Source organism: Cornus florida, unplaced genomic scaffold (genome assembly GCF_030987335.1).
Source record: "Cornus florida cultivar Cherokee Brave unplaced genomic scaffold, ASM3098733v1 CherokeeBrave_3.0.0_Hap2_Chr10, whole genome shotgun sequence".
In the NCBI taxonomy this organism is placed as follows: domain Eukaryota; kingdom Viridiplantae; phylum Streptophyta; class Magnoliopsida; order Cornales; family Cornaceae; genus Cornus; species Cornus florida.
In genome coordinates this window covers 11,311,923-11,325,833 of record NW_026775580.1, presented here as the reverse complement: position 1 = coordinate 11,325,833, position 13,911 = coordinate 11,311,923, and the positions used below count along the sequence as shown (strand labels likewise).

At 41.0% G+C, this 13,911-nt stretch overlaps 1 protein-coding gene across 1 annotated transcript; it reads left to right on the top strand.

Moving 5' to 3' along the window:
* Positions 1–9,347: 9,347 nt before the first annotated feature.
* Positions 9,348–12,040, top strand: LOC132279468 (uncharacterized). The gene is made up of 2 exons (XM_059781450.1): positions 9,348–9,472; positions 9,615–12,040. Exons 1-2 carry the CDS (start codon positions 9,460–9,462, stop codon positions 11,774–11,776), a joined length of 2,175 nt encoding a protein of 724 aa, XP_059637433.1. The 5' UTR covers positions 9,348–9,459; the 3' UTR covers positions 11,777–12,040.
* Positions 12,041–13,911: the final 1,871 nt, after the last annotated feature.

Here is a 13,911-nt window from a genome sequence, read left to right as displayed (position 1 = left end):
AAATAACACAAAATCAATACAAAACGGTAAAATAAGATAGATAAAGGTTCTAGAATACCTAAGCTTAAGGGGTTTAAATACGTATTTTTCAGCGCTCATTAGGATGCTCTGAAGGTTGAACGAGAGACCCTTAAATCCGAATAGGACTCTGTTCAGGATGAAGTTGATGTCCTAAAGATTGAGAAAAATGTTGCCCTCACTGAAAGGAATTCGTTGAGGGCTGAGAAGGGTGACCTTTAGTGTACACTTATTGCTGAACGATTAACCCGTGCAAACCCAAAAGAGAAGTTCTCAAATGAATGCTCTTCTTTGCTGAACATCATTGGCAAAGTTGAGAGTAGCATGAGAGCTTTTCATGCCCGCTTCACCAGAACAAGTCCTCTCAGGTATGCTAAAGGGTACAGAGATGGCTTCATTGACCGTTCTCCCCCCGAGGGAAAATCTAGCACCTGTGCTAGTCCTGATGTGCTGGACGCTTCTCTAAACATCAGTCCACTAAGTAACTACCAAGATCCACCCTATGACCCTGCTGAAAATATATTCATTGAATGCAGTGAGATTGTAGCTTCAGGGATTGCTCCACCATTTCACCCTCTGAACGTCCATCCTATCACCACTATCATCCTTTCCACATCAGTTGACTCTAACAGACTCACGCTGATTGAGGGGGTCATCCATCTCGACTCTTCCCCCAGAGATATTGAAGCAACTAATGGTGGAGAGGTCAACAATGAGCCAGAGGGTAATGGTGGGGGAAACAATGAGTCTGGGCTAAGAGAGGAACCTGCCAACTAAAGTTCTGTGGACCTCTGCAGCAGTTTATTTTTTATTTATATTTATTTATTTATTTTTTTGCAAGTGTTCAAGAATTCATGTACCTCCAGAACATTAACTTATGTACTCAAGAACTTATTTCGTGATAAATGAAAAGGGAATCATATACCTGTTTTTTACAGAACTTCCATTCTTTAATCCTGAATGACATGATAACTTGATTTTTTTATTTTTTTTTTATTTTTTTATTTTATTTTTTTTTTTTTCACAAGTGTTTGGTGTTCGGCTAATAGTGCCACTTGCCATTTACTTTGCTAAGTGCTTGGCGCTCGGCTAAAATGGCACTTGCCACTTTTTTTTTTTTTTTTTTTTTTTTTTTTTTTTTTTTTTTTTTTTTTTTTTTTGGTGTGTGTGCAAGTGTTAGGCGTTTAGCTAATAGTGCCACTTGCCACTTACTTTGCTAAGTGTCTGGCGCTCGGCTAGAATGCCACTTGCCACTTGACTTTTTTATTTTTTGAGCAAGTATTTGGTGTTCATCTTGTAGTGCTAGTTGCCACTCTTTCTGCTAGGTGTCTGGCACTCGGCTAGAATACCACTTGCCACTTGGCTTTTTTTATTTTTTAAGCAAGTATTTGGCGTTCGGCTTGTAATGCCAGTTGCCACTCATTCTTCTAGGTGCCTGGCGCTCGGCTAGAATGCCACTTGCCACTTACCACTTGGCTTTTTTATTTTTTAAGCAAGTATTTGGCGTTCGGCTTGTAATACCAGTTGCCACTCATTCTTCTAGGTGCCTGGCGCTCGGCTAGAATGCCACTTGCCACTTACCACTTGGCTTTTTTATTTTTTAAGCAAGTATTTGGCGTTCGGCTTGTAGTGCCAGTTACCACTCGTTCTGCTAGGTGCCTAGCGCTCGGCTAGAATGCCACTTGCCACTTGACTTTTTATTTTTATTTTTTGAGCAAGTATTTGGCGTTCGGCTTGTAGTGCCAGTTGCCACTCATTCTGCTAAGTGCCTGGTGCTCGGCTAGAATGCCACTTGCCACTTGGCTTTTTTATTTTTTGAGCAAGTATTTGGCGTTCGGCTTGTAATGCCAGTTGCCACTTACTTTTCTAAGTGGGAAAAGTGCTAATTAATTTTTTAAGCAAAATAAACTTCTTTCATAAATCTTGGGAATTTCATACACTTGCAAGTACGCAAGTCAGAATGAGCATTGTTCGGAATTAAACTCTACTTCTATTGGTAGTACCTTTTCAGAGACGTGGCATTCCATGGTTTATTAACCAACCTTCCTGCCATGGTCTCCAGAACGTATGCCCCATTTCCCATGATTTCGGCAACCCTGTATGGACCTTCCCATGGTGAAAACATCTATTTGACTATCCCCACCTTCTTTTTCAGAACTAGATTGCCAAGGGCAAAGTCTCTATGCTTCACCCTTTTGTTATGGCTATTCATAAGCTGCTGATAAGATGCAAGCCTTATTGCAGTTGCGTCTCTTTTCTCCTCTAGCAGATCAAGATTAAACCTTAACATGCTATCATTCTGCTCTTGATTCCACGCTAAAATTCTAACAATTGGAACTAAGTGCTCGACCGGTATCACTGCCTCAGTGCTGTATGCCATAGCGAATGGGCTCTCCCCGGTCGGCCGTCTCGGGGTTATTCTGTAAGCCCACAAGACGTTCGGGAGCTCGTTTAACCATTTTTCTTTTTTATTTTCGAGCTTCTTCTTGATGCAGGCAAAGATTGTTCTGTTTGTAATCTCAGCTTAACCATTTGCCTATGGATGGCTAACTGCTGCCGACTTCTGATTAATTCCATACTCTTCCAGCAACTCCCCCGCTTGCTGATGAGATTAGTCCCATTGTTCATGACAATTGACCTTGGAACGCCAAAATGGCAAATAATATTGCTCCAGATAAAACGCCTTACTTGAGTTTGGGTCACATTTGGATACGGCTTTACCTCCACCCATTTGGTAAAGTAATCTGTGGCTAGTAGAATGTATTTGTTCTGTGACCTCGCGGTCGGCAGAGGGCTAACCACATCCATCCCCCATTGCGCAAAAGGCCATGGTGTGGCCATTACGTGCAAGTCTTCAGATGGTTGATGCATCAATGGTTTGAACCTTTGGCATTTATCACATCTTTGGGAGAATTCTTCTGCATCCCGTGATATGTTCGGCCAAAAATACCCCTGCGTCATCGCTTTATACGCCAGAGATCTTCCTCCTGAGTGTTTGCCACATACATCCTCATGAATGGTTCGCAAGATCTGCCCAGCTTCTGTGGGGGTAACACATTTTAAGTATGGACCTAAAAAAGACCGTCTGTAGAGTTGATTTTGCACAATAGCATACTTCGCAGCCTTTGACCTGATCTTCCTTGCCTTATCTTTCTGCTCGGGCAGCACACCATCCCATATGAAAGTCAAGATTGGGTCAATCTAGCTCGGCTTGTATGGTATAACATTAACTTACTGAGAGTTCGAACTGGACGGTTCATTAAAGATGGATGGCTGGTTCAACACATCAACTGGGATAACTCTAGCTAACGTTTCTCCAGAACTAGATGCACTACAGGCCAATCGATCGGCATTTTCATTATATTCTCTCGTCAATTGGATGAATTTAATCTGATCGAAGTCTTTCGCTTCGTACAGAATAGCAGAATGGTAGGCTTCCATTGTCTCATCTTTGGTTCCATATTCTCCAGTTACCTGCCAGATTATTGGCTGTGAATCACTAAAAGCAACTAAACTTTTGATCTTCAATTCCTTAGTCAACTTCAGTCCAGCCAGTAATGCTTCATATTCAGCCTCAATATTGGTGACGCTGAACTCAAGTCTAATCGCTTGGCTCAGCGTGGTACCCTCTGGTGTTTGGAGTTTGATCCCAATTCCTGCTCCCATTTGATTTGATGAGCCATCGATAAAAAGTTTCCATGAAGAATCTTCACGATCCTCTTTCAAGTCTTCGATATCACATTCTCGCAGGAAATCAGCCACTGCCTGACCTTTGATGGCTGTTCTGGGTTCATAAGTTATGTCAAATGAGCTTAGCTCTATGGCCCACTTTATCATTCTTTCCGACAGATCTGACTTATGCAGGATCGTCCTTATAGGGAAGGTGGTCAGAACGATGACAGGGTGGGACTCAAAATAATGCCTGAGTTTCCTTTTGGCATTTACCAATGCCAGGATCACTCGTTTTCCCTTTGAATACTTTCTGGTTCTGCCATTGTTTTGCTGACATAGAACACCAGAAACTATTTTTCTTCCTTACAGGGAATTAGAACGGCACTTGTAGCAATGCTGGACACACCAAGGTACATAAAAAGTTTTTTACCCGACTCAGGAATAGATAAAACTGGAGGGTTCTGCATATATTCCTTCAATCGGGTTAGTGCATGTCTTTGTTCATCCCCCAGGCCTGCCTTCCATGGCCTCGTATTGTATCAAAAAATGGCTTACAGCGATCTGACAATTTAGAGATGAACCGACTCAATGCGGCTATTCTTCCTGTGAATGCTTGCACCTCTCTGACCATTTTTGGTTCTGCATTGCTAATCAGAGCTTCTGCTTGGGCTGGGCTGGCTTCAATTCCTCTATGATTGACCACGTGTCCCAAGAATTGGACAGAGCTCACACCAAATAAGCACTTGGTTGGATTAAGCTTCATTCCATTCCTCCTCAACACGCTGAACACGTCTTGCAGGTGTTCCAGGTGATCTTCCTTTTTCTTACTCTTTACCACCATGTCATCAATGTATGCCTCCATAGTCTTCCCTATTTGATTTTTGAAAATCTCGCTGATTAGCCTCTGATAAGTAGCTCTAGCATTCTTTAGTCCGAACGGCATGACCTTGTAGTAGTAGGTTCCTTGGTCGGTGACAAAAAAAAGTTTTTTCTTCATCAATGGGGTTCATAGGGATTTGATTGTAGCCTGAGTACGTGTCCAGGAATGTTAACCGTTCATATCCAGTAGTGGCATCCACCATCTGGTCAATCTTTGGCAACGGGAAGCTATCCTTCGGGCAAGCTTTGTTCAGATTGGTGAAGTCAATACATACTCTCCATTTCCCATTCTTTTTCTGCACAACAATGACATTTGAGAGCTAAACCGGGTATTGGACCTCTCTAATGAACCCTGCATCGAGCAATTAATTGATTTCTTCAGTTATAATTTGATTGCACTTTGGAGCGAACCTTCTTTGCTTCTGCCTTTCAGGCTTTGCGTTCAGATCTACATTGAGAAAATGACAGGAAATAGAAGGACTGACTCCTGGCATGTCTGAATGGCTCCACGCGAACACATCTGCATTCTGAGACAAGAAATTAATCAACCCTTGTTTCTCCCTTTCTGCAAGTGTTGTTCCCATTTTTGTGGTTCACTCTGGCTTCTCATGGTCGATCTGCACATCAATAAGAGGTTCTTCGGTCAAGACCGAAGGCTCCTCCTCCCCACTATTGTTGGGTGGATGACACTGTAATTGCTATCTTGGGCTAGCAGAATGGATGGGTATTTTTCCTTTTCCAGCAGACTTCAGAGTTACAGAGTAGCATTCCTTGGTCGCGACCTGATCTCCATGAATGTCAATCACTTTGTTCCCATCTGGACCTAAACATCACATCACTTGATGCAAAGTTAATGGAACACCCTGGACTCTGTGGATCCATCCTCTTCCCTTCAGAAGGTTGTAGGAGGGATGGATCTCAACGACTACAAATGTCTCTGTCAGAACTCTTTCAGCAGCTTGCACAACCAATTCTACCATGCCAATGAGCACCACCCATTTCCCATCGAACCCCAGTAACGGATTTCCTGTGGGTTTGAGCCTTTCCGGCTTGATATCAAGCTAGTCAAATGTTACTCTGGGCATAACATTCGCACTGCTTCCTGGATCAATCAGAACTCTTCGCACCAGGTATTCTACTACTGTTAAACTGACGACCAGTGGGTCTTCATGAGGGTTTGAACGCGCAACAGGTCTGTTCTATCAAACTTTATCTGTGCGGATGCGTTCTGCTGATGCAAAGCATGCACACTACCGATCTTCCTTTTCATTTGTGCTTGGCGTAGTCGTGTTCTGAGTAGCTCCTCTGACTTTGCTGTCTGTTCAGGTCGGCCATGAATTGCATTTATAATCCGAACGAGCTGAGTGCCATGGTGACTCAGCTTCTAAGTTCTCTTGACCTAGTCAGCCAGTCGGTTCTCCTCCTATGCTGGCCCTTGAGCATATTCTGCAAATTCCCCCTTTGCGATCAGAATCTCCACTTGCCTCCTTAGGTTCCTGCATTCATTAGTCTGGTGACCAAAATCATTATGGAAAGCACAATGCTTAGATTGATCCTTCTGTTCAAGAGGTTGTCTGATTGGTAAGGGAGGGCGAAACTTATCTTTGTGATCTTGATACAGCCTTGCCAGAGTAACTCTGAGTGGAGTAACTAACTCTTTCTCTCTAGGCCTCTTCTCGGCCTTCTAGGAGGTCTGACATTGTAACTGAGCTTGCTTTTGCCGGATCTTGGCTTTGGACTTCTCCTCTGTTGAAATAATTGATGTCTTCCTTGCATTAGCTGCCTCTTCTTCTTCTAGACGCATAAAACCGTCAGCTCTCTTGTTTAGCTCATCCATGGTCTTCGGCATATTCACCACAGGCTTGTGTAGAACGGTGTCCCTCGGTTCATTGCAAGTTTGAACGCTTGAACCGCCGTGGACGAATGACATTCCATTACCATGCTCTTGACAAGGTTGAACCAGGTGAGGAAAGCTTAGAGTCGTTCGTCTTCGTGCTGCTTCATTGTAAAGAGGCTTGAAAGGTCCTTGGCCGGGCGTTTATTTCTGTAGTACTGGCTTATGAACTTGTCGCATAAGTCCTGGAAACTAGCAATTGAACCTTGAGCCAGATTCTTAAACCAATTGAGGGCTGGCCCAGCCAAACTTGTAGGGAAGCACTTGCACATCAAAGGATCATTGTTCGTGTTCAAAGCCATTTTCAACTGAATGTGGTAGATGTGATCGATCGGGTTGGTTGTTCCATCAAACAGAATGAAGATCGGCATGGAAAACTTCCTCGGATTTGGAGCGTTTAGGATTTCGTCAGTGAACGGAGATGCAACCATTCTTGCTGATGAACGGAGTGCTTCATTCTTCCTTGAGAACCGTGATGGAACTCTATGGTCTGCAGATCTCCTCTCTGAACTCCTGTAATCAAACGTTGCCATTGAAGGCCGGTAGGGTGGATCAAACGATCTGTCCTCCGCAAACTCACTCCGCCATGGTGATGCAACCCTATGGTCAAATGCTGGTGCTTCCTCTCGCATGATCCGTTCGTGATGTTGATCCAAATGAATAGATCCCTCTCGATCTTCTACCTGACGGATATTTGGAGGTAAATCACCTACCAAAATTTCTTCTCGATGAGGATCCATGCGATTGAAACCTTCTGGATCACCTTGATGAATAGCATTGAACGGCAAAACTCCCTTTCCTACCGGAGGTGGCCTTGGAATAGTAGGAGCCTCATGACGCTCCATTTCAGCTCGTAATTCTGCATTCTCTCTTCTTAGGACTTCAATCATGCTTGTCAACTCATCGAGCTTCGACTACTGGCCATTCTCTAATGGATTTGAGCTCTCTTATTCGATCATCATGCCTGATTGGAGCAAAGTCATTAACCGTAGATTTCTGATTAGATCTGAGCTTTGCTAATGCGAGCGCACTAGATCTGGACTCAAACTAGTTGAATTCTGACCAGTATTGGCCGGATTTGAATTGCTTCAGCAACGAGCTCGCCAAATTTGACAATCTCAACAAGTCTCAACTGCGCAGCTCACCGGAACAAACACAGATCAGAACTGCGTAGATCGGACGCCAATCTCTCGAAATCAACTAGAACCGAGATACAACAAGACAGACCACGATTTCATTAATCTTGATTTAGCTTTCAGAGATCAAGCGTTTTCTTCACGAATTACTCTGGATCGAATCGATTTGGATCAAACATTAATCAATCCTCATCGCTTTCCACATACGGCGCGATTGAAGATGCACGAAATTTTCCCCCAATTTAGAAAGAGAAATTATGCATTTCAAACATTTTCCAACCCTTTTTCCCTCTCCTTTTCATCTATTTATAGACGGTTACAACCACTCCTGAAGCTTTCTAACTGATTTTCTTATGATGGGCTAACCTTGTCTACTTTCCTTTTGTTTGGGCCCAACCCCTTTCATCCTCCTGTGGGCTTCTATACTAACCTCTTGGACCTAGGCCCGCTCAACGATGACTTGCTTCATTTCAACTGCCCTTACCTGACCCGTTCTCAACAATGTGGATCGTATCAAGCCCAGGTCACTTTTGGTATCCTCAATTAGGGAAAAAAAAAAAAATACATGCAACAATTTGGACCGAAAACAATCATCAACAAAAATAAATACTAAAAAATAAATTATATTATTTTAAAGCCGAATTGAGCATCCGCACAGAATTTTAATTTACTAATTGACATTCGGAACTTTATTTTATTTTATTTTATTTTTGTCAAATTGACATTCTGAACTGTCATAGTAATAGTTGGTATTTTTTTTTTTTTTTTAGCACTAGTTGAGATATGGATAACGTGGGGCATGAAGCCTAATTGTTCCTTGTATAGATTAGAATTCTCAATTTTTTTATTTAAAAATTACAAAAATAAACTGCTTGAACAAAGCTCTTGCGGAGTTATTTCATAGTCCAAGAATGATGAAATTATAACGCAGTCATGGAATAATTTTCTTAGTGGATATGAGAATGTTGTATAATTGAACATTCAAAATTCAAAATTCAAATTTTCCCAAACGTAATTGAACTTTTCAACGTTCGAATATTTGGAAGAATGCCTCTTTTCCAGTAAAATAAATAGAGAATAATGTGTGAGTAGAGGAAAGTACGTGTTTTAAGGTTTTGAAATTTTCTTGGCCTCTTCATAATTTAAAGTAGGACTTATGTGGGTTACAAATAAAAGAGTAAGGATAGGAAATTTGACTACCCGATTAATTTTATGATGTTAAAAATATGAATGACATTGTGATATCGTTAGCCTTTGTCTGTAACTCCAAATCATTGTCCCAAATTAAAATCATTAGGGCTTAATGAAAATATTTTTTTATTTTATGATGTTTGGTAGTAAAATTTTTAGGAACAAAAAAATTATTATAACTTAACAAAAATAATTTACCAATCAATTCTCAATAAGTTATTTTACACCCCTTGACCTCAACATCTACCTAAATCTTTACCTATAAACGGAGCGTAGGTGTATAGATATTTTCGGTCATTACTTCCCTCAGCTGAAAAATCAAGCCTTGTAATTTGCTTTGTGGGCGGTCCACTTTCATGCATGCAGTCTACCACAGGAACTTTCCAAGTCCCCCTCTTTGACTCAGAAACGATACCAAACAAACAATTTGACCCCTTCAAAATTTTTCCATAGAATTCCACATTGTCCACTTCATACATGGCGTCCTGGAAATTAATTGAAAATTTCCCGGAAAATACCTTAAATAATTTTAAATGTGCATGTGTAGACTACTTGAAGCCCATCCCAATTGCTAAACTGACAAGTCAACCACAAGTCATCTCTGCTGTCAATTACTACTCTCCTTTAGTATTGGCCTTCTTGTTGGATCATCTCTCTCTCGATTGAACAATGCTCTTTACAGGTACGTCAGCTTCTATTTCCTTAAACTCCTCGTCTTAATTTCGGAACTCTGGTTTTTTATAAATATATAATTTGAAATATTACAGTTTAATTGTCGCTTATTAATCCATCAGTCAGTTTCTAATATATATAAATTGAATTAGTTGCAAGCGCATTCATGTACGCGGAGAATAGGCAACTTGTGGAAGTGTTCCCAGAAAATGTAAGAAAAGTGTGGAACGAATGGGAGCTGCGTGTAATGATGCTTCTGAGCCTCACCTTGCAGATAATACTTGTTCTGCTCGGAGCCCGGAGAAAGTATGTTTGCAGGACTTCGATCAGAATCATCCTTTGGTCCGCCTACTTAATGGCCGACTGGGTTGCAATCGTCGCCCTTGGCATCATCTCCAGAACTTATACTACTAGCCAACAACAATGCGAAACAACGCCAGCTGGAGGTGTTGATATGGAGAATGCCACCAACGAGCTGATGTCGTTCTGGGCACCGTTTCTTCTGCTGCACCTTGGAGGTCCTGACACCATCACGGCTTACTCTCTGGAAGATAACGAGCTCTGGTTGAGGCACCTGCTGGGACTGGTGGTTCAGACTGCAGTGGCACTCTATATCTTTCTCATGGCCTGGCCTGGTTGTTCTTGGTTTCCAGTTTTGAGCATTCTCGTGCTTAATGCCGGTCTCATCAAATATGGTGAGCGAACTTGGTCACTCAGATGTGCAAACAGCGAGCATCTTCGTGACTCCATGCTCACTCCCCCTGATTCAGGCCCCAATTATGCCAAATTCATGGAGGAATTTACTTTGAAGGCGGCTGAGGGGTTCCATGTTGGGGCGGATGAGGTAATTGAAACCCCAGTTCCTGCTGACCAATATTATCCTAATTATCCTGATGCTGATGGTGCTGGTGTTGATAAATTCAAACTCGAAGCATACCGTTTGTTCCAGACGTTTAAGCGTCTGTTTGTAGATCTCATCCTCAGTTTCCAGGATCGGGACAAGAGTCAATCCTATTTCCGGGATCTCACTAGTAAAGATGCTTTCCATGTGATTGAGGTTGAACTCGGATTTGCCTTTGACATTCTCTACACTAAGGCACCGGTGGTGTATACTGTTGCAGGCTGCATGCTTCGCCTTGTGAGCTTTTCTTCCACTTTATGGGCGTTGATATTCTTTGTCGCACTATCTGACAAGGATAGCTACCACAAAATTGATCTAGCAATCACATACCTATTGATGGTGGTGGCACTTCTCCTGGAGATATATGCAGCCATTGTTATGCTCGACTCAGACTGGACGGATTATTATCTGTTGGATTGGTTGAGTAGACATAGCAAATCTCGCAACATCTTCTCCTGCTTGCGACAATCCAAGAAACAGTACTGGTGGTCCAATTCAATTGCACAGTACAATTTACTGAGCTTTTGTCTCGGAGATAAGCCCCCAATTTGCCATGGAGTCCAAAAGCTCCTCCGGATCAATGAATTTCGAGAAAAACACCGTTATAAGACCTATAAAAACCTTAAAAAGGATCCTTTCAACTTGAAAGAACTGATCTTCACACACCAAAAGGAATTTACAAGCAGCAGCACGGATCACAGGCCACCCAAAGCTGAAGGACAGCAAAGCACAGGAGAACAAGTTGAAGAACAGAAGAGGTTTATGAGAGGTAGTTTTGTTCTTAGGAAATACAATAATTTTACCTCAATTGATTGGGCGATAGATATGGAATTTGACCAAAGCATTCTTATTTGGCACATTGCTACTGACCTCTGCTACTATACGGATGGTGTGCTGAAAAATCCAGATTTGCTTAAAGTTAAAGAAAGCAGCAAGCAGATATCAGACTATATGTTATATCTTCTGGTAATGTGTCCTTCTTTGTTGCCAATGGGAATTGGGATGATCAGGTTTCGTGATACCTGCGCTGAAGCCAAGGAGTTTTTTGAAGAAAGAAATACTATTTCGAAACACGGTTTTAATTTAGCTTGTAAAAAGTTGCTTGATGTGAACACTAAAGTGTGGCCGATTAAAGTGAAGGGGGACCGAAGCAAATCTGTATTGTTCGATGCTTGCCGGCTTGCAAAATCATTGAAAGACATGAAGGAAACGAAATGGGAATTTGTGAGTAAAATGTGGGTGGAGAATCTAGGATATGCCGCTACTCACTGTAATGGCCATCGCCATGCTCAGCAGCTCCGAAAAGGTGGAGAACTTCTCACTCATGTCTGGCTTCTAATGGCACATCTGGGAATCACTGAACAGTTCCAAATAACTAAAGGCCATGCTAGAGCTAAGTTGATTGTGAAGTAGCTAGCTAAGAAGCCTGAAAATGTTACTGGTAACATGGGATGTTTAGTGAGTGGAACCTACTTGATTGGCACAAGGTTGCTTGATCTCATACAATTAGGGTCTACACTGAATTTACATAAACTAGTTGATTTCCTTTGCATAGAATGGCATGTACTTTCCCAAAGAATTCCCAATGTCATGTAACTTAGCCTTTTATCTTGCAGCAGTTATAGCAGCATACTGGCGTAATTTTAGAATTAATGGGTAAGATGAAATTTTTTAACACGGTGCTGTATAATGGCCACTGAGTTTTTTCTTTTGTTATCATTATTATTATTCCTTTCTCAATTATCTGAGCTCTCTTCGCTCTAATACCATTCTAAAGCACAAAATCTAGCCCACATGAGTTATGGAACACAAGATGTAAATATTGAATAAAAAAATGCCAAGATTATTATTTATTTATTTATTTTGAATTGATTCAAATGCATAAGGATTATATGCAGACGCCTTTTTATCTTAAGATTAGGAGTTAAAAGGAAGATGGCATCTACTCAAAGATGAGATGGTAAAAGCTGATATGAGATCTATTTTAGCTCTTACCCACCATTCCCCAAGTAATGGAGTTAGGGTCGGACTTTTTTTTTTATTTATTTTATATGAAGAAAACTAATAATTCTTTTCCTTGCGGAAAAAACTGTATTTCTCTTGAATTGTTTTGCATTATTAACTTACATCGAGCAAATTACTATTGATTGAAATTAAATCTTTAGATTTTTTAGTGACCCAAGAACTCATAAAATCAAGTTCTCTCAATTAATAGATACATTTTTTCATGTTACACAAGATTACATCAGTTAACGAGTCTACCCAAACAGAGCTTAGACTTAATTTCATCTATAGAGGTCACTCACAAAACTTCATCTATGTAGCTTTTTCAAGAGTAATTCTAAAATGTCCTCACGGTGATAACTTCTAAAATTTTCCTTTTTTTTCAATAAGCCAAACTTTGTTGTGGAAAATTATGTCGGTAAGGACTAACCAATTACTGATGGACCAAGCCACAATCTCGGGATACCAAAGAAAATTGCACTCCCAAAAGTAAAGCTTGGGTGTAACGAAAGTGGCACATGCAGAGCCTTCCAGCACTAAGAACCAATAGATATAATAATAATACTGAGGAAGGCTTGATTTGTTTGCAGTGTATGTTATCCTGATGCATTTTCATAAGGATGAATCAACAACAGTCAAAATTTATGGTTGAACTGGATCAAGCATTACCTGATTAGGGGAAGGAGGTTCTGGGAATTGAAAACTCCTCAAATCATGCTTTTGGTGTTGGCGATATTACTTCAATTCAGGCATGCCTTCAAGCCAGTAGTTTGCTGTAAGATTGGAAATGGCTCTTCCACCCTCTTTTGGTATGATCCTTGGCGCTCAAGTGGCTCTTTGTTTCCCAAATACAGTCTCTCCCAAATTTCTTCTGTGCCCTCCCTTCCCAGATATGCCCCTGTGAGTTCAATTATTTCTAACATATCTGAACAGATAATCAGAAAAGTGTTGCTCATCGTCTCTCTCACAACATTTGTCTGTCTTTGTAGCCAGTATGAAGAATTCAGCAAGTGTTGCTCGTCGTCTCTCTCATAAAATTTGTCTGTCTTTGTAACCAGCATGAAGAATCCATCAAGTATTGCTAGTCGTCTCTCTCACAACATTTGTATGTCTTTGCGTTCGCGCGGTTTTATGCCGGTCGATGGACTCTTTGCGGGCGTGACAGAGTATTTGTACAAAACACTCAAAATATGTTGATTTGAACACCAGCCTATCCCTTTTTCCGATGGCTGACTTTCAGGCGATTGTGTGGGAGAGAGACTAGTAAGAACTCCAAGCAAGGTTTTTTTATGCTTTGTTTGTAGCAAGGATTTTTTATCTAAGGTGCTTAAAAGAAGTAAAAATGCAATGACTGAAGAAAAGTAATTTAAATGAAAAGGCTTAATTGAAATGGACTAAAAAGTAAATCGGCCGAATTGAAATGACAATAAAGTAAATGGATGAATGGAAATTACATGGAAAATAAAGGAATGAATAGAACAGGCCGAATTAAATTGACATGAATCTGATCAAAGATTTGTCATTTAAATTCGTTTGCATAAAAC